At 48.9% G+C, this 26718-nt stretch overlaps 1 protein-coding gene across 5 annotated transcripts in view; it reads right to left on the bottom strand.

Moving 5' to 3' along the window:
- The window catches only part of LOC146816482 (exportin-5-like), a 1867381-nt gene that overhangs the window by 1517669 nt on the left and 322994 nt on the right, over positions 1-26718 (bottom strand). For all 5 annotated transcript variants that reach the window (XM_085610326.1, XM_085610327.1, XM_085610328.1 and 2 more), the window contains exon 12: positions 17481-17571. In XM_085610326.1, coding sequence (XP_085466452.1) covers positions 17481-17571 — 91 coding nt within the window. The remainder of the gene's footprint in view (positions 1-17480; positions 17572-26718) is intronic.

The raw sequence follows: 26718 nt of genomic DNA, 5'->3' as shown, positions 1-26718 counted from the left end.
TCTCCCTGTTTGAGCAGCGGGAGGACTTGTGGTAGGGTGAGCATGTGGAAATGCTCTGACAGAATGTAGCGGTTGAGGGGTCTCAGGTTTAGTATAGGTCTGAGTGACCCGTCCTTTTTTGGTATTAAGAAGTACAGGGAGTATATCCCCATGCCTCGCTCGTGGACGGGTACGACCTCTATTGCGCCTTTTTCCAGCATACTTAGCACTTCCTGCTGTAAGAGCGCTAAGTGCTCTGAGGACATAGGACGGTGTTTTGGCGGTATTGTGGGTGGAGTGGAGGTTAATTCTAGGCAGTAACCGTGTTTGATAATATCTTTGACCCACCTGTCCGTGGTGATGGAGTTCCACGTGGACAGGAACCTTTGTAGCCTTCCCCCGACAGGTGTTATGTGGTCGGGAGGAAGGGAGAGGGCGTCACTGTTTGTTCTTGGGGGAGGACCTGGTATTGCCGTATCCGCGTCCACTGCCCTTTGTGCTGGAACCACGATACCCACCCCGGGTGTTTTTATCGTAGGTACTTTGTGTGTTGCCCTTGTTGTAGGTTTGCTGTGACCCCTGTCCTCTGCCTGCTCCTCTATTCCCGGGGCGACGAAAGGAGCCACTCCAAAAGGTCTGTGTTTGGAGAGCCCCCATGGACTTTGCAGTGTCTGTGTCCTTTTTTATTTTCTCTAGGGTGGCGTCAACTTCCGGCCCGAATAAGTAGTCGGGGTTGACCGGCTGATTGAGAATGTTATTTTGAACCTCAGGTTTGAATCCGGAGATTCGTAACCAGGCGTGTCGTCGTAGCATGACGCTGGTGTTTATTGCTCTGGCAGCTGTATCTGCGGCATCCAGTGCACACTTAATGGATGCGTTTGTGAGGAGTTGTCCCTCCCTGATGAGGATCTCTGCTCCCTCTTTGTATTGGTCAGGGAGATGTTGGAGTAGGGTTTCTAATGTGTCATAGTGTGCGCGATCGTAGCGAGCTAGGAGCGCCTGTGTATTGGCAATACGCCATATGTTAGCTGCCTGGGCTGCAACTCGTTTGCCGGAGGTCTCCAGCACCTTGGATTCTTTGTCCGGGGGAGGAGCATCCCCAGTTGTTTGCGAGTGCGCCCGTTTGCGAGCATTTGCGACTACGATGGAATCTAGAGGCAACTGGCCTCTAATGTACGTAGGGTCCCCAGGCGCTGACCTATATTTTTTGTCGATCCTGGGGTTTATCACTCTTGCCCTGGTGGGTTCTTTGAAAATGTCCTTTGCTGGTTTGAGGACACCTTTTAGCATGGGTAGAGTTTTGATATTCCTTTCTGAGGATACGATCCATTAGAAAATCGTCCTCGATTGTGTCAGAGTGGAGTTGCACACCATGATTTTCCGCAGCACGTTCAATTAGGGCGTTGAATGCGGCAGTGTCCTCTGTGGGAGACGTTTTTGCGCCATAGAGCTGCGTGTCCTGTGTATCCATAGGTGCACCTGTGTCTACAGGGTCATCCCAAAGCCTGGTCAGGGTCCTGTTGGCCCTCAGGGTCCATCTCTCTTGGGTAGGGGACGTCGTCACCCATATAGTCCTCCAAAACGTCTGTTTCGGAGTGTGTCGGGGAGAAGGACTGTGGATTTGGGTAGGAGTTATGGAGACGTTCGTAAAGAACTGGCTCCGAATCTGCTGGCAGCTTTTTCTTCAGCGGGATCCGGTAGGAGTCCAAAGCGTGTTCGGAAGATATTCTCCGCTTGTGGAGCATAATTCTGCCGGTGTCGGCATTGATGATGTGAGATGGTGACGTCTCCGTAGGAGAGCGTTCGGCAGGTGTGATCCTAGTTTGGGTGACACGAGTTCTTATTTCAAACATTTTTTTTTTTTTTTTTTAATTTTTATTATTTTCTTTTAACACAGTACAGTACAGCAATTGTCGATCATTTAGTCGTTGTCCAGCATATAACAAAATCTGAAGCGGTGCAGCCCCCCACCTCCCAGCAATCCCCCCACACATGCACCCATCCCCAACAGTCACACCCCAAATGTGTACCATAGAGGCCTGCACCTCAGTCCGCATCAAGGGTTTCATCATCAAGCGTTGGTGGTGGCTCGCACATATCTCCACGATATGTGTTCCATGCCCCCCATATTTTAGACCATTTTTGGGGACACCCCCTCCCTATGTACACTGAGCGCTCGGCTATCATAGCCCTATCCATGTCACGCCCCCATACAGACAGCAGCGGCACCTCTACCACCCCCCACTTCTGCGCTATGTTCCGCTTAGCTAGCACGATTCCCACTGTGGCCCAACACTGAGCCTGCCTGCCAAGGTCGTTAGGCTCCCATACATTTAGCAGGCAGCGCCTGGGTTCTGGTGCAAGCGACACACCCCCCGCCTGGGACAGCGTACGCATCACTCGCCTCCAGTATTCTTGGATTTTAGGACACTCCCAGATGGTGTGGTAGAAGGTGCCTTCCTCCCTGCAGCCGCGCAGGCAGAATGGGTGGGGTGCTCTTCCTATTTTGTGGAGTGTGTACCTGGTGTAGTAGGACCTGTGCAGAATCCGGAGCTGTACCAACCGAAGCCTGGAAGGTATCCCTGCCTCCCGGGGGGACGCCAACGCCTCCCTCCAGTCTGGGTCATCAAATTCCCCGACATCACTGGACCACCTCTCCCGCAGGGTGCCCATAGGGTCCGGGAGATTATTTATCAGCTTCCGGTACGTGAATGATGTTGCCCGCTGGGGCATATAATCTGTGAGCAGCCTATTCTCCAGTGGCGACGCTTCCGGAACTGAGGCTCCAGGCCCCAAAGCGGCGAGCAGCGCGTGTTTAATTTGTGTGTATCGGAACCATTCCGTAGGCGCCAGCTCGTATTGTTGCTGTAGGCGCGCAAAGGTGATCACTGCACCCTTGTGCCACATGTCGCCCACTGTGGAGATCCCAATGTCATCCCATTTATCGAAGCCCCTGCTATGCCTAAGTCTCCCGAGCCGTTTCGCATCCCACAAGAGCGTGAGCTGGGTCAAAACTCCTCTCCATCCCAACCGGGCCTGGGCCGCGTGCCACACGGCCACTGTTTGTCGCAGGGGGCCAATGAGTTCTGGGCCGAGCCTCCCATCGTACAGGGGCGACAACATACCTCTCGTGCCCAATATGGCTCTATCCGCTTTAAACGCCGGATCCGAGTACGGGGCATGGAGCCAATAATTGATGACCTTGAGTTGCGTCGCCCAGTAGTAAAGTTGGATGTCGGGCAGCGCTATCCCCCCGTCGTACCAGCCGCGGGTAAGTTTGGACTGTGTATTTCAAACATTTTTGGCGCCGTGGATGGCGGCAGACCAAAAGTGATATGAGGTGTTGCTGGAGAAGCTTTTTGAGCTTTTTTCGGCTCTGGGCCCGACGTGTCCTGGAGGGCTGCCTTTTGTTTGATGCGTTGCAAGGACTCTGCAACTTGTCGCACCTGGAGCGCCGACGGTTGTTTGGCGCCGAGCGGTTCAGTAGAGGCAGGCGTGGGCTTCTTCGGGGCCACGGGGTCATCGAGTCCAGGAGAGGCGGTAGCCGTGGACGGCGTCGATGATTGGGCCTTAGGTGCTGCTTTCGAAGTGGTGTGCGACGCAGCGGCCATTTTGACCTTCGTGGCCGTAGCCGATTGTTTCGGTGCCTGGTGCCGAGGCGGTTTGTCGGTGCCGATGGCATTTTTCCGCGTGTTGGCGCCGACGTCTGCTGCTGCGAGTTCGGCACCGAAGTCCCGTTTGGTGCGGTCGGTGCCGACGGGTTTTGCTGGCGTCGAAGGTGTAGTGGGCTTCGATCCGACCAGTACCACTTTCAGTTTCGGTTTCTGTGGAACCGACACGACTTTTGGTTTTGGTTTCGAGGAAGGGAAACCAGCCGGTTTGGGTCCTAATGGCTGTCGCTGAATGTCCGAGGCCGGGCCCGAGGGCGGGGCCGAAGAACTGCGAGATAGGTCTTGGGTAAGGCCCGAAGGCGATCCCTCGACCGGAGCCATAGACTGACGCACTGGGATATCCTCCGTCTGTACGGGTAGGCCTTGCTTGTCACCGGAGCCACTTTCTTCGGCCCCTAAGGCCTCATCGTAGTCTCCTACCTCGGTGTCGTCTTCATCTCTGTGAAAGAGTTGTTCTTCGATGTCTTCCGATCCGGAATCGTGTTCGGAAGCGGGGCTGGAGGGTAGGTTCTCCACACCTTCCACATCTTCGTCCTCGGCGCTGAAGATGTTGGTTGGGGCCGGTGCCGCTTGCTGCACTTCAAGTCTCGCCGCTCGTCGATTCCGAAGGGTCTTCTTGGATCGGAATCGGGCACAGGCCATACATGTGGATTCGTCGTGATCCGGTGAAAGGCATTTGTTGCACAACGGGTGGACGTCGATATGGGGATATTTCGCATTGCAAACAGGACACCGCTTGAATGGTGTCCTCAATTCCATCGTCGATGGTGTCGATGGTCGATGCGAAAAAGTTGTTTTAGAAGTTAATAAACTAACAAGTAACTGTCGATACCGATCGGGAACAGTACCGACGCGAACTAAAGGCCTTTTGGCCTGAAAAAAGTTTTTCCTAACTTGAGTCAAGCTAAGCACATCCAAACCCAATGGCGGAAAAAAACAATCTGAGGATGGAGAGGATGCCCATGCGCACTATGGTCCAGGGGAGGAGTCACCTATCTCAGGATACTTCGAAGACTCTTCCAGGACAACAACGTGCAAACATCCCGACCCAACACTAGGCGGCGATCTATGCACAGATATGAATTCAGCAGCCCACATGCCTCGAACCAGATGATGTTCTGAATGGATGCGTCCAGCGGATTAATGTCATTGTTTTTACAGTAAATGACAAACCTTTTCCATTTAACCGCATAGCAAGCTCTGGTCGTGGGTCTCCTGGCCTCTTTGATGATATTCATACATTCGGGAGGCAGGTTCAGGTAGCCAAACTCTAAGACTTCAGGAGCCAGATCGCCAGGTTCAGCTGTTGCGGATCTGGGTGCTGAATTTCGCCATGGTTCTGTGTTAAAAGTTTGGGTGTTAGCCGCAGTCTTTGAGGCAGCACCACGGAAAGTTCTAGGAACGTGGTGTACCATGGCTGGCGTGCCCACATTGGAGCAACCAGGATGAGTGTCATTGAGTGTTGCCGTAGTTTGCGTGCCACTAGCGGTATTAATGGCGCTGGGGGAAAAGCGTACGCAAATTTGCCTGACCAGCTCATCCATATCGCATTGCCCTGCGACTGTGGATGCGGAAACCTGGTGGCAAAGCTTTGGCATTTTGCGTTTTCCCTTGTGGCGAATAGGTCTATCTCTGGATGACCCCACTGCTGGAAGTACGGTTGGAGTACTGATGGATGTAGCTCCCACTCGTGTATTTGGTGGCTGTGCCTGCTGAGCAGATCCGCCATCTGGTTGTCCTTGCCCGGGAGGTGTTCCGCCATGAGGAACATGTTCCTCTGAATGGCCCACGTCCACATGCTCTGAGCCAGATGAGACAACTGTGGAGAGTGTGTTCCTCCCTGCTTCTGTATGTAGTACATGGCAGTCATGTTGTCCATCAGGATCAACACGACTTTGTTGCACAAGTGTACTTTGAATGCCTTCATTGCCAGGAAGATAGCCATCAGTTCCAGAAGGTTGATGTGCATCTTCTGTTGCTGTGTCGTCCATAGTCCCTGCACTGTGTAGTTGAGTACATGAGCTCCCCATCCCTGGAGAGACGCGTCCGCCGTCAGTATTATTTGTGGAGCAGGCTCTTGGAACGGTCGGCCCTTGCAAAGGTTGTGTGGGTTCCACCAATGCAGAGAGTTGTATGCCCGACCGCTCACCAACACTAGGTCTTTCAACTGTCCTGGAGTCTGATTCCATTGACGTGCCAAGCACTCCTGAAGCGGGCGCATATGTAGTCTCGCGTGCTGGACTATGAAGATGCAGGAGGCCATCATGCCTATCAACTGCATGAACACTCGCGCTGGAAGGGAGTGTTGAGGTTTGAACTTTTTTATCAGCAGTTGCATGCTGTTGATTCTCGCTAAATTTGGCTGAGCTTTGGCAGCCGGAGTGTCTATGGTCGCGCCCAGGTACTGCCGTACGTGGGCGGGTTGAAGATGTGACTTTGGATAATTTAGTGAGAATCCCAGACTGTGAAGAAGGTGAATGGTGTGGGATATGTGGCTGGCACACTGCTGGGCTGACTTTGCCTGAACAAGCCAGTCGTCCAGGTAAGGGAAGACGTGAATGTGCTGTCTCCGTAGGTGTGCAGCCACTGTTGCTAGGCACTTGGTAAAGATTCTGGGTGCCGTTGTTACTCCGAAAGTTAGTACTTTGAACTGATAATGCTGATCCTGAAGAGTGAACCTGAGATATTGTTTGTGTGATGGGTGTATGGGTATGTGGAAATACGCATCCTTCAAATCTAGTGTTGCTAGGAAGTCTCCCTGACTGAGTAATGGCAAAACCTGCTGGAGGGTGAGCATATGAAAATGCTCTGACAAAATGTACTGGTTGAGTGGCCTGAGGTCCAGTATAGGTCGGAGAGACCCGTCCTTTTTTGGGATTAAGAAGTACAGAGAGTACACCCCTGACCCTCGCTGTTCCACAGGCACGAGCTCTATGGCTCCTTTTTGCAGCATACTTAGTACTTCTTGCTGCAATAATGTCAAGTGCTCTGCGGACATAGGACGGTGTCTTGGTGGTATGTTGGGTGGAGTGGATGTTAATTCCAGACAATAACCGTACTGGACTATTTCTCTGACCCACCTGTCTGTGGTGCTGGATCTCCAGACTGACAGGAACCGTTGGAGTCTCCCCCCGACCGGTGTTATGTGGGCTGGGGGCAGTGACAAGACGTCACTGTTTGTTATTAGCGGAGGACCTGGTGTTGTTGTGTCCCCGTCCTCTGCCTTTGGTGCTGGATCCACGATACCCACCCCTATTGTTCTTATTATAGGTACTCTGGGTGCCTGCTTTACTGTACTGCTGCTGGGACCCCTGACCTCTAGCTGCTCCTCTATTCCCTGGGCGACGAAAGGAGCCACTCCGAAACTGCTACGACTGTAAAGCCCCCATAGACTTCGCAGTTTCAGTGTCTTTTTTAATCTTTTCCAGTGTAGCGTCAACCTCGGGGCCAAATAAAAAGTCTGGGTTGACTGGTTGATTTAAGATATTATTTTGAATCTCAGGTTTGAAACCTGATATTCTCAGCCATGCGTGCCTCCTTAACATCACACTAGTGTTGATTGCCCTCGCTGCAGTGTCAGCTGCGCATTTGATGGAGGCATTTGTAATGAGTTGCCCCTCTCTGATGAGGAGCTCCGCTCCATCTTTGTATTCATCTGGTAGGTTTTCTAGCAGTGTTTCTAGGGTATCGTAGTGTGACCTGTCGTATCGGGCCAGGAGTGCCTGAGTGTTGGCAATGCGCCAGATGTTTGCTGCTTGTGCTGCTATACTTTTGCCTGATGTTTCTAGCACTTTGGACTCCTTGTCTGGAGGAGGAGCATCACCTGTAGTCTGCGAGTTAGCTCTCTTATGAGCATTAGAAACTACCATGGAGTCCAACGGCAATTGACCCTTAATATACATTGGGTCTCCTGGGGCTGGTTTGTATTTCTTCTCTATTCTCGGGTTCAACACCCGTGCCCTGGTTGTCTCCTTAAAGATGTCCTTAGCATGTTTAATAACCCCTTTTAACATTGGTAGAGTCTTGACCGTTCTTTCTGATGTGGAGAACGTGTCCACCAAGAAATCCTCTTCCACAGAGTCAGAATGAAGTTCCACTCCGTGATTGGCAGCCACCCTTTCAATGAGGGCGTTAAAAGCAGCATTATCTTCCGTGGGAGATGGTTTAATATTATAAAGATGAGTGTCAGGAGCATTTTGTGGGTCTCCTGGGTCATGAGGGTCTCCCCATGCTTGATCTTGGTCTTGCTGTTGTGCATCAGGGTCATTATCCACAGGATAAGTGGTATCATCCTCAATATAGCCCTCTCCTGCATCTGTCTCCGAGTGTGTGGGAGAAAAAGATGGTGGTTCCTGATCGTAGGTGTGGTAAGGTTCTACAAGCACTGGTGTCGAACCTGATGCCATTTTCCTTTTTAGTGGAATCTTGTATGAGTCCAAAGCCTTCTCGGGAACAATTCTCCGCTTGCGGAACAACAGCCTACCAGTGTCGGCGTCGATAAACTGGTCCTGTGAATCTTCGACATCGGTTCTTTCCGTGGACACTGTTTTTGATCGTTCGATACTCTTCCTAAGTTCGAACATCTTCGGTGCCCCTGGTGGCGGCAATCCAAACTTGATCGGTGCTGGCGCAGAGTGAGCCTTGGCAACCTTGTGCGGTTCAGGACCCGTTTTCGGTTAGAGAGTGGCCCGTTCCCTGATGCGCTTCAGGGACTCCGACACCTGTTGCACCGTGAATGCAGACGGTGGTTTGGAACCGAAAGGCTCTTTGGAGACAGGCCTCGACGCGGTCTCCGGTTTCTTTCCAGCCTTCGGGTTTTCGATCCGAAGTTTTGGATCGACGCCCTGTTGATCCGATATTTTGGCCGTCTCAGCACTCTTTGGTGTTGATGTAGTCGGATCGACCACCTTGACCTTGGTTGTTGGTGCCCCAACCTTCGGTGCTATAGGCCGTTGCGTCTTCTCGGGACCGAGGGCCTTCTTGTGTGTGTCGGTGCCGAAGTCTTTTTTTGGTTTCTCGGTACCGAAGTCCTTCTTTCTTTGGTCGGCTCCGACATCCTTCGTCTGTGTCGACGGATTGGAGGGCTTCGATGCCTTCGATCCGATCTGAACCAGTTGCACTTTCGGTTTTGATTTGACCGGTGCAGGTTTTGGTTTCCATTTCACCGAATCGACACCAGTCTTTTTTGATATTTCTGGCTCTTTTGAAATGTTCGAAGCCGGGCCTTCTGGCGGGGCTGTAGAACGATCCGACCGATCTTGGGTAAGGCCCGCAGGCGATCCCTCGACCAGAGCCTTATTAAGACTATCTCCCTCGGCCTCCGCATCGACGGATTGGCCTAGCTCCTCGCCTGAGCTATCTTCCTGGGCCCCAAGGGCCTCATCGTCGTCTCCTACCTCGTCGACGACGTCTTCGTCCTCGATGATCTCCTCATCATCGTCGTCATAGTGGGATTCATGCTCCAAAGCATGGCTCGAGTCTATTTCTTCGACGCTCTCGACTTCTTCATCCTCGGTGCTGAATATGTTAACCGGGTCAGGCGCCGATTGATTGGCCTCCAATCTCGCCGCCCGTCGATTCCGAAGTGTCTTCTTTGACCGGAACCGGGCGCAGGCCATACACCTGGACTCATCATGATCCGGTGATAAACATTTGTTACACACCGGATGGACATCGATGTGTGGATATTTCGCATGACATAGAGGACATCTCTTGAAGGGAGTCCTCGATTCCATCCTCGAACGTCGATCGATGTTTGGACCGAAAATCGGTCCGAGAAGGGTGAAGAAGTCCGAGAACAAGTATAATAAGTTATCGGTACCGAGCGCAAACAATACCGACGATACCTAAAGGCTTTTGGCCTGAAATAAAGTTTTCCTAACTTGAGCTAAGATAAGCACATCCGAACCCAATGGCAGAAAAAAACTATCTAAGGATGGAGAGGATGCCCATGCGCACTGTAGTCCAGGGGAGGAGCCACCTATCTCGTGATACTTTGAAGACTCTTCCAGGACAACAATGTGCAATCATCCGGACCCAACACTAGGCGGCAATCTATGCACAGATATGAATTCAGCAGCCCACATGCCTCGAACATTGTTAATACTTAAGCGAAGCAATGGCTGATGATGTTGGCTGGCCTAAAGCCCCTCTAGATCATATATGTATTAAACATGTTGTTTTTTATTACAAGACACTGGCTAACAGCTAAAGCAGTTAAACCGGACCTAAAAATCTGCCCAATCTTCTCCCACCAGAAAACGTTACAGACAATGTAGAGATTCCAGGGGATATGAGAAGCTGATTGTGCGTTTATTGCCTGTAAACTGACGTTTAATGAGCATTTACAGTTGCACTTCAAAGCTAGTCATTCTGGTCACGTCACAGTGCTCCGGTCCTGTCATCCAAATCGGTTCCCGAGACGACCACGCATGAAAACACTTCATTACGGTGTTGGGGGTCGGCAGGCAAAGGTTTAAAGCCGCTCTGCTAGCACAGCAAGACTGTATACATGTCGTGTCTATGGAACGAACCGTCATCTCTTTCCCCGTCTTACATCCTCGGGTTAGCTTAGAATGGAAAGGGAATTTGGTGGGTGAAAGGCGGACTGCTTTTCGGCTATCACGAAGCACCTATGCCGACTGGCCCATCTGACAATGCCAGAAGGACTAATTTGGTACTGATAAGTGCATTTGTACTATAAAATCTGAAGCGGAGACCTAAAACGCGCACACACAGTCTCTCTCGCCACCTTATCCAAATGTTTACCCCCTCTACAACCAGCAGGCAGGACTTCCACCCATGGGTGTAAGATATATCACCCCAGTTTTTGGGATCATGGGAGAAAAGGTGGGGCAACAAAGGGGATAAAAAACTCTTCTAAGCGCCTCCAGGGTTAGCAGGGCCGTTAGTGCTTTGCAGAGCCATTAGCACACTAAAGAGCTACCTACGATGTTCCTGCTTTCGACCTTCTGACCTGTCCCTAGTACTTGTGACCAATCTGTAGATTATGCAATGAGGCACAGTTCTTTGACTCGGAGGACAAGAGAAGAGCAGGAAAAGGGGAGGAAGCGGTTTACTGCCTGAAGCCTGCCCCGGAAGAGAACCAGTCACCCACTGGCTGGCAGGCGTAGGCTGTGGGCAGTCTAGTGCTCCCAGCCCTCCTTAACCATAGCCCTACCAAGTTTCTCTGGTCCATGAGTTATGAATTGCTCCAGTCCAGGTTTTATTATTTATAGAGGCAAAACGGTCACCTAAAAAAAGTAATCCTGGCACTAATCTAAACGTAGACCCATTCAGACATGACATGTAAGAGCTTACAGAGCCCGCTCTTCAAGGCTTTCCTAAAGGCACAGAAATAGCTAACAGAATGAAGATAGTCCAGCATACTGTCCCATAGCCAAGCCTCCTATACAGAAAATGTTCTACCACTAAGGTGAGCTTTCCTAAATTTAGGAACTATGAGCAAATTGGCATTCGCAGAGTGTAATGATCTAGTTGGAAGATAGCATTGCAGCTGTTGTCGAAGTGGAAGGGGACCAGTGTGATGAAAAGCTATGTACAGTGCTTTAAACTTTATACGCTTGGCCATGGGGGAGAAACCAGAGCTGCTGACCTATAGAACAAGCATTTGCAATGAAATAGGTCTCGCATTTACGCGAGTATAAGCTATTGGCATTGTAAATGACAATGCCTTTTATTTACATTTTATAAACCAAAACATAAATAAAAGTTATTGTGATTTACAATGCCAATAGCTAAAACTCACGTAAAAGCGAGACCTATTGCATTGCAAATGCTTGTTATAAGTACAATGTGAAGAATTTGGCCATTGTAGCCTTTCTTATAGGCTGCATAATGTTCTTTTCTTAAGTATTTCTACAGGCCTTCCTGAAGAAAGGTGAACATCTACACATAAGAAGATATACAATGGAAAACTGCTCCGGGATCCCCAAATGTGGACGGGACTATTCAATGCTTTTGACTATCAATGGACATTCCCTGTGAGAAAAACACTTTCTCTACTTTCATGTCTTTTACTAGCACACGCACCCTGGATTCATAAAACAAAAGCTGGAGGCTGTGCCTTCTTGTACATCTCCCCCAAAGAGAGGAACGGCCACCTGCTTCACATCAAAGGTTTCTTAACGCTTCTCGATATTTGGAAGAAGCTGAAGACCTGGCTGGAAAGGGGACAGCCACCTACCCGCCTAGATACCTACAAAGGTGATTAGTGAGCTTTACAAATCTACTTAACATAACAAGGAAAGCAGGAGGGATGCACAGTCATCTCATATAGTTTCCACACAAACAAGAAGTAACTTGTTACTTTGTTTCAACACAAAGCTATTCTAACTTCACTCACAGATTGCAAAGGAGTGCTACCCCTCTATGTAGGTAAGAGTAGATTTGAAGTACCAGCAAAAAGATTTCCAAATATTGCTTGCCCTATTGCTGGTTATTTTCCTGCATAGCCAGCAACAGCAAATTTAAATAGAAGACAGTTGATCCTTCAAAAGAAACACTTTTCTACTTTCATGTCTACAATCATCCCTAAGCATTGAATGACTTAAGCGGGTTGACTTTGCCGCTTTTGTCTGAAAACCTAGCCCCAACTACGGTCCAATAAGTTCCAAAACATGTCTGCGTTTCCTGTACTGCCTTGAAAATGGAGGACATATTAAGCAATCGTCCAAGTAGGTGTAAAGCTTCTGGTGAAAAAACTGCTAGCACCACCATACATTGAAAGCTAAGAGAGGATGGGATCTGAAGGGTAGCTGTGAGGAAATAGTGTGCATTATATAGTTTGGTCGTTCAACCGCACTGTCTAGTACACTCACCGACCCTTTTAGGACCCTCAGGTTTCATCTGACAAACCTGCGGCTCCACCCTGGGTATCTGTGGCACTGAGCAGCAAGGCTTAAACCGAGGAACAAATATTAAACATATAAACAACTAAAGAAGAACTCAACGCAACAATCAAGAAATCTGACACCAATTTATAAAACTAGACTGCACTTTTATAAGAATCTAGATACTACAACTAAAAAGATCCACCAGAGGGTTCAGGAGATATTGATTTTAAGAGCAATAATAAGTCTAAACAATTTCACACAACCGCAAACCAGCCTCGGCAAAGTCATCGAATTTGACACTAAGAAAGAAAACTTGAGTAAGTGTCAATACGGTCAGCTGGAAGTACTTGGGGCATCCAACTCCAGAAGAGAGCTAGTAAGGGGGACCAGCAGGGTCCTCAAGAACAGTTATCCTCATAGTTGAAGCAGTCTTCCAGGGGTTCCAGGCCCTTTATACGTGTTGGGAAAGATTCCTATGGAGTGGTCCTGATGCAAGGGATGAAGGATGCTGAACTGAAAATGCTCTAAGGGTGTTGTGGATGCGATTCAGTCTTCAGGTATTCCTCAGTCCACGAAGATGGTGAGGAGGTCCTGGTTACAAGGTTGATATCCCACGGGGTTCTCTCTGGTCTGGTCGAAGTCCAGTCGCCACTGGACTACCAGGCACCTTGTGTCGCTGTCATGGGCCAGTCCTTCCTGAGTTGACTCACCTTCTGAGGGTCCCTGCAACTCTCCGACAGCACTCCCGGGCTCAGCGAACTCAGATTCAATTCTGTTTATCAGGTCTTAGACCTCCGTCCTGAACGGCGGCAGTGGTACCCTAGCAGGCTTCTTCAGCTGTTGTGTCCCTATGTTGTGAACAAGAGGCCAGCCAGCTGGCCCTTGGAGTTCTCTTGGCCTGACTGGGCTCTGAAGATAGCGTCCCCTTGAGCACGACATGGAAGGCACAGTCCTTCTCTTCTCTAGCCACTAGGTGCATTGGGTGCAGTCTTCGTCGGTGCAGCCTCTCTTTGCTGGTCCCTCCGTTCAGTAGGGCAGTCCTTCGGTTCTTCTTCCAAGTCAGTTGAGATCAGAATTCTGGGTGCCCACTTTATGCTTGGAAAGTGCCCTCCGGGCAGGATGCGGTTGGTAGCCAATGGGCTACCGGCCCTCCCACCTTGTGACCACTTGCTGTGGAGTGTGGCATCTGACTATCCCAGGATTCCTTTTCTGCCGACTCCCAAGATGACAAGACCCCTCTAGGTGTTCAGATTTCACAAGCCCACCTCGGGGTCTGGCTTCCTTAGGGTTACACGCCCCTCAGGAAACCGGTTTTGCAATTGGTTTGCCCTCTCTACTTCCCGTGCCAACCAGTCTGCCTAAACAATGGGGCAGCCCTCTTCCTTAGTTTGAAACATCTGCCCTCCAAAAGCAACCTTTTTTAGCCTGCCTTTTGAGGCAAACACCTATATGGCTTCCTGCAGGAGGGAGGTAACACCTCTCTCCCAGGAAAGCCCTATATTGTTTCCTTTCTTGGGAGTTGGTAGCACGTCTCCACAGGAGGAAAGAAAGTCGTCTGCAGGACATGTGTACATCAGTAAACAGGCACTAGAAACCTTGGGCAACTAAAGTGGCAACTTATAACGTTGCATGTTGCCAACCAGTGAGATTAAAGACGATGCAACCATTAAATTTGATTTATTACCAATATTCTTTTGATACCAAACAGTACCAACCTTAATAGTCCAATTCAGAAGTTAGCAGGGCTGGGGTGCCAGCCTGTAACTCTGATCTTGCCAATGGGGCTACTAGTCTTTCCACAGTAAAAACGACAATTTAAGGTTTTTACTGCTGGAACATGTAAAAGTACAGGTTCAACTTTTTAACATACATCACCATGCCTAAGGGATCGTTAGACCTGCCATAGGAGTGACTTACATACATTAAAAAGGGTAGGTTTGGGCTTTGCCAATACTTAAATGGCAAAATCGAGTTAGCAGTTTTAATTTGCCCTTCCAATCACTTAGAGTCATGTTTTAACTTTTCGTGCTCATGGGGGCACAACTAGTGCTGTAGTCCACGAGAGACACCTCAACCTATAGGCCCTAGGTACCCCTGCCACCATATACTGGGAACTTACAAGTAAATCGGGTTATGCCAATTGGGGAGAAGTCAATTAAACATGCACCATTTTAAAGGCCAGAGCACATGCCCGAGTCCTGTTTAGCAGGGCTCAGGGCATTTCAGAGCCATTACACCAGAACTCAGTAGACGAAATGTGGGCAAAAAGTGGGGGGTAAACTTTCAAAAAAGCCTGCTTCCTTTGAAAAGCTGAGCCATCTAAGATGGCAAACACACTCCTGTGAGGCTCTGAATCTGCAGCTGCAATTTCACTGCTAAAACACACCAAAACGCAAAGACAAAAAACACATGCATAACTGAGTGGTTGTGAGCAGATGCCCCAGATCCTTGGGAAGAGGATGTGCCCAAACGGCTAGAGCAGTCGACCTCGAGGCTGGGGAATCGGGTTTGAGTCTTGGCAGGGTTTCTAAACATCCTGTGATTCTGGACAAAACACTCAATCTCCCCGTGCCTAACAAAATTAATGTGTTCATCTGTAATGGAACAGGTGCTCATGTAAAGCGTTTTGATACCTTCAGTCGAATTTGCGCTATATAAAAATCCCCCCCCCCCCACAAAAAATACAATGAAAATGCTTTAACAAAGACCGCACCAGCGAGTAGATTAATCACTATCGAGATCAGCTTAGACAGAAACTGAGGGTTGAAAGTTCTGCGACAGCCAGATAACCATCCCTCCGCATGCTTCAAAGCATGTTATATGTGTAGTGACCTAGTCTAGTGCTATTTGCGAATTTTGAAATAATAATAATAATTGTTTAGTCTACAGGGAATATTGATAAACACTCAATCTCAAAAGCTCATTAACTATCGGAGCCGAAAATTCACTTAACCTATGCTATGATGCAATCGCAAATACAAAAAGCACCTTCTTTTATAAATGCTTCAACAAGCATCTATGCAATGGTACAAATTATGACATCAATCTTGTGAGTTTTGAATTAAGATACTATGTGGATGGTGAAGATCTGTACAAGTGAACGACTCAGAATGACTTCCAAAAATTCAAAAATTAGTATTACGAGAATATTATAAAGTGGAAGGCTATCTTTCCTTCAATCAGTGCATTCTAACACGCAGTGCATTAAGTAAATGTAGCAAACATTACTGTATGTCTTCCACCAGGACATAATAATGTTAGGTGTATTAGACTGCTACATTAATACTTCACGGAATCAAATATTGTACAGTGTAAAACCATCTGCTAGTTGGTCGCCTGACCGGTTTAAAAAGCTCCATGGATGGTTCATTATCAAGAGAGGACTTCTACAAAATGCTCACAAAATGTGAGAACCATGCCTGGCCCATAATGTAGCTACTAAATTAATCTATTCTTCAGATCTTCACATTTTAAATAGAAGACACATCGAGCCTCCAAAGGAAGGATTATGTTACTTGCCCAGTAAGCATCTGTTCTTGGCATGTAGAGCTGTAGATTCACATGCTTTGCATACTCCTGTCATCTAGTGTTGGGACAGGATGTTTGCAAGTTGTTTTTCTTTGAAGAAGTCTTTCCTAATCACGAGGTAAGGTGACTCATCCTTTCGGTGATAGTGCACATGGGCATCGACTCCATTGTCAGACTGTTTTTTTCAGCAATCGGGTTGACGGGTATTGCTGCGCTCCAGTTCGAAACTGTTCTTCCGGTTCCCCTTGGTGCCCAATTCTCTCTACCCTCAACTGTATTATTTCTTACGTGTTTCCCAACTCTACGCGTATCGTTTCGGTCAACGGAATCTACTTTTCGATCGGAAAGCTTTGTGGGCGGTCTTCGGGCCTAACCGCATCGGTCCAGCTCTCCGATGTGAAGGACTCCGCTCAAATTCTGTCCACAGTGCCACGCAATGTACCCGCACACTGACTCACAGCAGGTGTGTAACTTGTGCTTGTCTCCGGAGCACAAAGAAGACTGCAACGCTTGCAGATAGTTTTGGTAAAAAAAAAACCTTTGCGAACATCGAGCTCGACATCGGGAGATAGAGCGTCGAAGCATTGAGGTCACGCCAGATATCTTCGGTGAATAGTCCGGTTAAGAAGATATTGGGGTATCCGCGGTAGAGGAGGAAGAGGCCTTCTCCATGTCGTAATAGGATTCGGAGCTCGAGATAGACCTCGGCTTAAAAATGTAAACACAGAGGACTCTCTCCCACACAACCATTTCAAACAATAGAGATGAGTGCCAATACGATTGGTGTGCCTTGCCAGATATACAGACCTACAAAGCACTGGTTCCCCTAACTTTGCACGAAACTGAATATCCTCTGACTGATCTTATTGCCCTTCGACCCTCTTCTCCTTTGGTCGAACCCACTATTGACAAGATTGCTTTGTTGCGTTGCCTTTCTTGCATTCCTCCAATGCTGCCCAATGGTTACGGTTAAGAATCAGATACTCAACCCACAGCTTTATGAATGACTAGTGCTAATTATGCTTCCTAAACAGTAAAAGCCTTAATACAGATAACACCGAATATATGATCACTATTAACATTCAATGTAAAGCATAACAAATATATTTCAAAAGTAATTTCTAATTTTATATGTACCTAAACCTTAAGTCTTTTTTTCTTTTTACAAAACCTGCATGGTTCAACAAATGGCAATACAAAGCTTTAAACAATTTGGACAGATTTTAACAACAGCCGCTTTTTAGTAGATGCCCTGCATGCAATAAGGTTTTAAATCTCCATCAAAGGAGCAATCAGAATGCATGAGCACCTGCCCATATTTTGGGGAAGAAGTAGTCCACTTAATTCCAGAAACTGAAGTTATAGCACCTAATATAGTGGAACTTAGCATGAATTACATCATACATTGCTTGAATACTTGTCATGCCACTGGACCACAATCACTTACTTGCTAAGAATTCATAGTAGTCCTCGTCAGTAGCAAAATCAAGGCGAGAATACTCACAGCTGGGGTGATTATTTTTGGAAGGAAATCCCATCTGTGAGGAGAGAGTCATTAATTAATATAGCAATAGCAGTGTCAGGTAAATAAGCCCTGCTTGGGCTGAAAAAACAGAAATGAAATTGTGTAATGCTTTCACATTATGGACACAGAGACAGACAGACAGATCCTCCACCCTCTTCTCCCCCAACAAAAAGCTAGGATGTGAGGGCTGGGGTGTGGGCAGAGGGTGAGGCACATTGTGTCCTTGAGTAGTCTTGTCTGGTAGGCGCAGATTAATCAACAATTAAGCTATTTAAAAATCATTAATGGCAGCTGACTTAGATTTACTTAATGACTGCAATGCTTATCCATCTGACTGCATTTGTAGAACCTAGTAGCCATGCACAGTACTGTTATCTGCGTAGCAGAAGTACTGGCATGAGGGAAATAAGGAATTGAAGCTGTGCCTTGGCTTTGCTTTAACCTCTGTCTGTATTTTACATCAAATTATTGATTTGTACATTGACATGTGGGCTGAGATCTTTCTGAGTGAATATTGTGTGGCGTTTTCAATTCAGGGGATGCTACTTGGACCATCCAGAAGGTGCAGTGTCTGTGAAGAGATCATTTGAAGCTGGAGGTTTTTGGAAGCTGGTCTGTGTCAGGCAGTTGGTAAAAAGATCTTATTCTGAAGACTGGAGAGAGATGCACCCCAATCCTCTCGGTAAGACGCCATGTGAGGTGATCCGAGGTAAATCTTAGTATTAGAAACTTATCAGGGCACATCTCAAGTTAGATTATGAGAGGGATTCCATGTTCCTGACTTCTCACCCAAATTTAACTAACCTTTTATAAGCAATATTGTGTTGTTAGTAGTGTGAGAGGTGTAACAAGTGATTAATAGAATCAGTCATAAACCACAAGGGTCTTACTCAGAAACATAGGCCAACAGGCTGGGCACACTCATTCAGCTCCATAATCATTCAGCCCAGTGTGTTCACAGCAGAAACTCAGAAATATTGAATATCTATTATGGTAGGCTTAGTAACAGATTACTGACTGCAATGGAGAGTGTTGTGCAATGATTCAAGGGTGTTCTTTTGCTGCTCTTTTTTTGCAGAGGTAATCAAAAAAGCTTTGAGACACTCCCTAACTTTTGAGTCACCTGGATCATTGTTTATCTCTTTTCGGAATGTCCTGTAGGAGGTTCAGGTTCCTGGAATTGGCCTGCATGGCAGTCTCCTGTATGGACACACAGAAAGAGGAAGAAGGTCTGTGAACCACCAGCCCCTCTGGGGCTATTACAATCAGCATAGGCCCTTGACTATTTGGAGGGCATGGCCAAGACAGTCTAGAAGATGGACATGATCTTGGAGAGCTCCTGGCCCAACGCTCCAGAATCACGGAAAATGCTACAGTAACAGCAAACATGAAGGGCTGCACCAATAGGGCACTGATGGAGGAACTTCACTAAAGCCAGACTGAGAATCTGGAGAGCTCCGGCATGACTGCAGCCCATGCGCCCCCTCCTCCTGAGAACAGATAGCACCTCTGGCCCTGAACATGTGTGGGGAGGCCACAGACAAAGTGATGTGCAAGGACGCATAGAGGGTTAGATCAGCTGTGTGGAGGCATATAGTGACCAAACCGCTCTGGCATGCTGGTGTGCCCCTTCCAAGGGTGATTTCCAGAAGGTGGCATCAGCAGTCAGGATACTGGTAAAAGGGAACAGTGGTTCCACTCACTTTCCACCAGACAAGAGAAGGCAGGGCGTCACAGACAGGATAACAACCAGCTGCCTAGTAAAGCCTACTCTGTGAAAGCTTGCATATTTCCGCTAGGCCACTTTCATTTGTGAAGTGCCGGGTTGGGACTGAATCAGCTCGCCCTATTCCAAGGGAATGAAGATCATAAGTGGGTATGAAAGCAGAGAGCAAAGGCTAGCAACCCCTGGGATATGTCCCAGGTCCACCGTACAAACAGCCTCAGACTCACGCACATTGGTTTATCTGACGTGGGACGCAGGACCGAGGAACTTAATTATCTAAATCACAGACAAGTATCCTGGCCCCCAAAAACGACCCAGCCACAACTTTTTCTGTATGGTAACCAGGACTGCACCCTACAACTGAACAAAGCCACATATGGGGCAGACTAGATCAAATACGATGGCCACTCTTCCATCAGTAAGCCATCAAAACATGAAAATGGCTAAGCAGCCTAAAGATAAGCTATAAGGCACTAAAGATCCTGACAGAAACAAGGTGAAGAAACGTGATACGCTGGATATCATACTGGAGGCATTCATAATTGGGAAATCAGTCACCCTAGATCTGGGACCAGTGAGAAAAACATACTGACAAAAATCTCAGACTGAATGAACTGTGTAAGAAATTCAACCACAAAAGACTGAACTACGACTACAAATGCAAGCCCTCATGGTCCACATTCGCGTCATGGATGGCAGAGCAGAAAACGCTGAAGGGCATGCTATTTAGCAGCAAACTGAAAATAGAAGGCATGCCAAAGGAATGGAGGTACAAGATACTGTTGAATTCTTGGAGAACTGATTTCAAACCATAGTGACACCTCAAAAATTATTCTCAATTGAAAGAGTTCATCAAGTGCAGACAATATGTCCTGCCTCGGTGCTCCACCAAGCTCACTAGTGGCAATACTGATACATTATAAAGATAGATACATTTTCCTGCAGGTAGCTACTCCAGCCTCACACCTCAAAATAGAAAAACAAGTGTTAAACATTCCCAGATACCACCTCAGTGGTCCAGCCAATAGGGCCTCATTTCAGGGAGTGAAACACAAGGTGTGCAAAATAGGACTCAAGTATGCTTTGCTCGTCTTTGCCAATTCTTATTTTTTTATTTAAAGAGTTTTATATAGCGCGGACGTGACCCTTGGGTATCAGAGCGCTTCACAGTTACATAAGGTACATTTGGAATACAGTGGGTATAGCAGCATTAATATATATATAATATTCCGGTACATGACTTTCTTAGCAGTTTCAGGTTCTGATGTGCTTTCCGCGAGTTCTACATCAGAAACAATTCACGATTGACGTTTGGGTATTAATCACGATGCTGATGATGAACAGTCTAGCCTAAGGAAGGTACTTGCTCATTAGGAAGATCTACGCTTCCTTCTTGAATGTTGCTGTGTGTGGAATTTTTCTAATGTTTGGAGGGAGTGAGTTCCAGATTCTGGGGGCTGCTCCGGAGAAAGCTCTGTCATATGTTTTCTTCTTCCGAAAGATGGGTGGTTTCAGTAATAGCTCTCTGGCACTCCTAGCTGGTCTGCTTCCCCCTGAGAGCTCAATTTCCTGAGCTAAGTATCTTGGTGTTTTGTAGTGGAGCGCTTTGTGGGTAGTACATGCCAGTTTAAGTTATAGTCTGGCTTCGTATGGTAACCAGTTAAATGCTTTCGGGTACGGGGAAATATGGTCGTATTTTCTAGATCCAGTAATGAGTCCTGCGGCCGCATTTGGACATGCTTTTCGTGGTGCTGTGGAAATGTTTGATAGGCCTGCTAGAGTTGTACATCCATATTCAATCCTTGAAATAACTAAGGACCGGACTGCCAGTGTAAGGTCCGCCGTAGAAATTAGCCAATCTAATGATACAGAAGAACCAAACATACTACTACTTCACTGAACTGGAGTAAGCCTAGGAGTGGGTCGTACAACAGGGATTCCTCAACTCCACAAAGTTGGGAGACCCAAGTCAGCAAGCGCAGACAAAAGAAACAAAAGAAGGGACGCAACCTGCTCCTAAGGCCCACTGCAGCCCCCACCATCAAATGTAGCAGACCCAATTGGTCCAACGCCTATTTAAAATGTACACAACAGCCATAGAGAGAAATACTTAAGACCATTACAGCAGTTCTGACTAAAGATGAGAGATGTCAAGAATTCCTGTCATACAAGGGAAACACGCCCTTATGTAAACAGGAGAGCTGTTACATAACTCAAGGGAAACACGCCCTTATGTAAACAGGAGAGCTGTTACATAACTCAAGGGAAACACGCCCTTATGTAAACAGGAGAGCTGTTACATAACTCAAGGGAAACACGCCCTTATGTAAACAGGAGAGCTGTTACATAACTCAAGGAAAACACGCCCTATAAAGGGAGGAACCGGGAGGTACAAGGCTGTCGGATATTGTGTTTACACCGACGTACCTGCTTCGTGAAGAGCAGTGTTCCGGAGTGGTGCTCCAGTAAGGCAAGAACGGAGGTAGGTCGAGTCGTTACTCCCTGGGCCGTGTCTTGCCCCATCGTCACCTGTGGCGCTTTTGCTGGTTGGAGTCGTAACTCCCAGCCCGACCAGAGACACAGGGACTGCCAGCTGTAACGCACACCAGGAGGTGTTTGCCGCGTTACAGACTCGGAAGTCCACAGGATCGATCGAGCGGCTGCTCTCGGTTCAGTCTTCTTGCTCGTGATTGGGGTATCGGTGACGCATCACCAGGAGGTGACTCCGCGTCCCGGTGCAGTCTGAGGAAGAGGTTGAGCGGCTGCTCCCTTCAGGTAGAGACCCCGGCTGGGTGTTTCCCTGACTCCTCGATTCTCCCCAACACTCTTCGTGCCCCTCACAGCCTACCGATTGGCATTGTCGGCCATTTCATTTCTGCCCTCTGTTGGCATACGCCGGGATCGGCGTATATGCAGAGGACGGTTAGGACCATCCGTGCTGTGGGCTGGTAACGTACTTAGCCTGGAGGATTCCAGTGACTATAACTTTTGTTTGTTCTTTGTATTTTATTTGCCTTCATTAAAAGAACTAACCCTTCACAAGTGGTTGCGTCCTCATTGTCGTGTCTGTTAAACGATCCTGAGACGTTCAGGGCGTTACAAAATATCCGACCTTAATAACACTAACTGTCTCCCGGTCGATAACAGACATGGCAACACTTGATGATGTGCTGGCTGCTTTAGCGGCCATGCAAGTTGAAGTGGCTGCCTCTAGGCAAGAAACAGCCGATGTAAAAGCCAGACTGGATGCTATCCAATTGGACCCGCTCACGCCCAGCACCTCCCTCACGAACCAGACCCCTGCGGTAGTAGTGGAAATGCCGGTAGCCATCCCCTTGGCAACACCAGAGAGGTACAGTGGGGATCCTAACACAGTGCAGGTATTCCTCACACAAGTGGCGCTACATTTATCGTGCAAACCAAAGGCGTTCCCCACGAGTCAGGCTCGTGTGGCTTTCCTTATATCCTATTTGGCTGGAAACGCGGCACAATGGGCCGTACCTCTGGTGAGCAGGGACGACCCCCTCTTATGTGATTGGGGTGCTTTTCGCGAGGAATTCCTGAAGGTATTCGACAGAAGGGCTGACTCGTACACGGCGGACCGTGAAATGCTTGAGTTGAGACAGGGATCCAACGACCTGGTGCAGTATCTCAACGCGTTCCGAAGGCTGGTTGCGGAAACCAAGTGGCCTGTTGCTAAACAGACGGCGCTCTTCCATCAAGGGCTGTGCGATGAGCTCAAGGACGCCGTGGCTCATATTGACCCTCAACCCAAGACATGTGAGGGCCTTATCAACCTGGTAGTACGGCTGGAACATAGGCTAAGTGACAGAAAGGGGGATCATGGGAGAAAAGGAAAATCCCTTCCATCCTATGTGACGGTGGGAAGTCCTGAAACTTCCACCGCATCCAAGGGAGAACCCATGGACATCAGCGCAATACGAGCGAGCCTCACAGCCACGGAGAAAGAGTCACGCCGTAAACAAGGATTGTGCCTATATTGTGGCAAAAAAGGCCACTACGTACGTGAATGCCCTGCCAAACCGAAGACGTCACGTTATCGGGCCAACCGGTCGGTAACAGCCGTGGTGGACATACCGGCGGAAAACTAGAGGACTCCAAGACCAGAGAAGGGGCATCTCGGAGTCACTCATCCATCCCTTCACTTTCCAACTCGGTCACTAAGGGACAACGACACCTGTTTATCACGGTGCACGTGGGAGTGCATGACCAGTGGATACCCGTTGTGGCCATGGTGGATTCAGGGGCCACTGGCATGTTTATGGACCACAACGAGGCATGCAGGCTAGGGCTAGTGCTTCTTCCCAAAGCAGTACCCGAAGACGTCTATGCGGTAGACGGAAGGCGATTGGTGACGGGGCCCATCGGACAGCACACGGGGGTCCTTCCGATGAGATATGGGAGGAACCATTTGGAACAAATCGATTTTAACATCATCCGAGCGCCCCAATATGGCGTCATATTGGGATTGCCGTGGCTACAGAAACACAACCCCTTTGTGGATTGGCCAACACATCGCATCGAAATGACGTCACCGTATTGCATCCTGCATTGTGGAATAAGAACGGAATCCCTTGACGCAGATGAGAGCGGGAGTCAGACGGTGGCTACAGCGGCAGAAAAAGATGTGGCTCTCCCCCAGGCTTATCACAGTTTTGAGGATGTATTTGATGAGGTGAAGGCGGAAGTGCTACCACCACATAGACAGTTTGACTGCCAGATCGACCTGGTGCCAGGGGCCAGCGTTCCCAGCGGCAGGCTGTATGCCCTGACGGAGCCTGAAAACGTGCATCTCCGGGGGTACCTGGATAAACTCCTCAAGCTAGGATTCATCCGCCCGTCCAAGTCTCCGGCCGCCTCGCCACTCTTCTTCATCCCGAAGGCTAATGGGGAGCTGAGAGCCTGTGTGGACTTTAGGGCATTGAATGCGATAACCATAAAAAATCGGTACCCCTTGCCTCTCATCAGTGTACTTCTGGAACAGGTCAAGAAAGCTCGTATCTACACCAAGTTGGATTTGAAAGGGGCATACCATCTGGTGCGCATGAGGGACGGAGACGAGTGGAAGACCGCCTTTAAGACCAGGTTCGGCCTTTTTGAGTACCTCGTCATGCCGTTCGGTCTGTGCAACGCCCCGGCAGCCTTTCAGTACTTTTTGAATGAGGTATTCAGAGAGGAGTTGGATATCTACGTGGTCGTATATATCGACGACATCCTCATTTATTCGTCCAGTGTGGAGGAGCACGTACACCACGTCAAAGCTGTGCTCCAAAAGCTGAGGGAAAACATGCTGTTTTGTAAACTCAGCAAGTGTGACTTCCACGTCACATCCGTGGAATTCCTCGGAGTGATGCTGAGTCCAGAGGGACAGGAGATGGCAGAACGAAAGATCAAGGCGGTGAAAGAATGGCCGGTGCCCCAAAGCGTGAAGGACGTCCAAAGTTTCATTGGCTTCGCCAACTTTTACAGGCGGTTTATAGATGGATTTTCAGGAGTGGTGGCCCCAATCACACAGCTACTGAGGAAGTCCAAGGAGTTTGTCTGGTCCCCTGAAGCGAACAAAGCCTTTGAGGCCCTGAAAAGCGCCTTTGGTAAGGCGCCGGTGTTGGCTCACCCCGATCCGGATCTCCCCTACGTGGTGGAAGCGGACGCGTCGGATGTGGCGCTGGGGGCTATCTTGTCCCAACGCAACCACGACACAGGGGTGCTTCATCCCGTTGCGTACATGTCCCGCAAACTCAACGACGCCGAACGCAACTACCATATTGCGGAGAAGGAGCTTCTCGCAATCAAGGACGCCTTCACCGAATGGAGGCATTGGTTGATGGGGGCAAGACATGTGGTATCGGTGTACACGGACCATCGGAACCTACAGTTCATGACGGCCACTAGACACCTTTCTCCCAGGCAGCTGCGGTGGATGATCTTCTTTGCGGGGTTCAACTTCCGCATCACATATCGGCCGGGGACGGAAAACCGGAAGGCGGACGCCCTGTCCCGTCAATCTGCAGTTAAGGAACCATTGCCTGCAACCGAGCGTTCCATCATTTCCCCGAGGATGGTATTGGGGGTTATCCAACCGGATACTTTCCTGAGGGGAATAAAGAGAGGGATCAGGTCATTCGCATGGCGGAGGTGGCTCCTCAGTCACAGAGAATGGCAGCTGAAGGACGGGATACCCCTGAAGGGCAGGTGCGTATTGATACCCACGCCTAGGCTAAGGAAACAAGCATTCATCTGGTGCCATGACTCTCCATGCGCAGGTCATTTGGGCTTTGAAAAAACGGTGGCTAGCATGGGACGGCATTTCTGGTGGCCAACCATGAGAGTGGATGTCAGGAGGTGGGGACAGGAGTGTCCTACGTGTGCTACCATGAAGGCCGACCATGGCCGAACCCAAGGGCTCTTACATCCACTTCCGACCCCGGATAGACCATGGGATAGCATATCACTGGACTTCGTGGTGGGCCTACCGGTAGACCAGGGGATGACGGCAATACTGGTGGTGGTGGATTACTTGACGAAAATGGGGCACTTCATCCCCTGCAAGAGAGTCCCTACGGCCGGGGAATTGGCGTCACTACTCCTAAAGAATGTGGTACGACTGCATGGATTACCTGGGGTGATCGTGTCGGACCGGGGGTCGCAGTTTACTGCGCAATTCTGGAAGACTTGGTGCACTGCGCTGCATGTTAAGACCGCCCTGTCCACCAGCTACCACCCTCAAACGGACGGCCAAACCGAGCGCCTGAACCAAACGCTCAAACAGTATCTGCGATGTTTTGTGGACCAGGGCAGGGAAGAATGGGTCGACTTGCTATGGGTTGCAGAGATAGCCTATAACAACGCCACTCACAGCTCCACACAGTCATCTCCGTTCTATAGCAACTATGGCCAACATCCCAGGTTCTTGCCATTTCTACATCCGTTCAGAGAGGACAGGATTCCCGCCACAGCGGACAGGGTGGCACACATAAAAGACACGTTGATGCGCTCAAGGGCTGTCCTAATAGAGGCCAAGAGAAGATACAAGGCTGCGGCAGATAGGAAGAGAAGGCCCGGGCCACTGTACCGCACTGGAGACTACGTCTGGATATCCACAAGAAACATGAGGTTTCGAAAGAACAGTGTGTTCCATCCCAAGTACATGGGCCCCTATCGAATTACCAAGTGTATGGGTCCCGTGAACGTGAAGGTGTGCTTGCCCCAGTCATTGCGGATACACCCTGTCTTTCATGTATCATTGCTCAAACCAGCACCCTCCAAGCCGTCTGGGACACCTAGGCCGGTATGCGTGGAGTCGGAGGTGGAGTATGAAGTGTCGGGCATACGGGCGTCCAAATGGCGCAGGGGGAAGCTGTGGTACCTGGTTGCGTGGAAAGGCTATGGCCCGGAGGAGCATTCATGGGAACC

This window comes from Triturus cristatus, chromosome 6 (genome assembly GCF_964204655.1).
Source record: "Triturus cristatus chromosome 6, aTriCri1.1, whole genome shotgun sequence".
Classification (NCBI taxonomy): Eukaryota; Metazoa; Chordata; class Amphibia; order Caudata; family Salamandridae; genus Triturus; species Triturus cristatus.
Note: the sequence above shows the minus strand (reverse complement) of the source record. Positions and strands in the feature narration are given on the sequence as shown.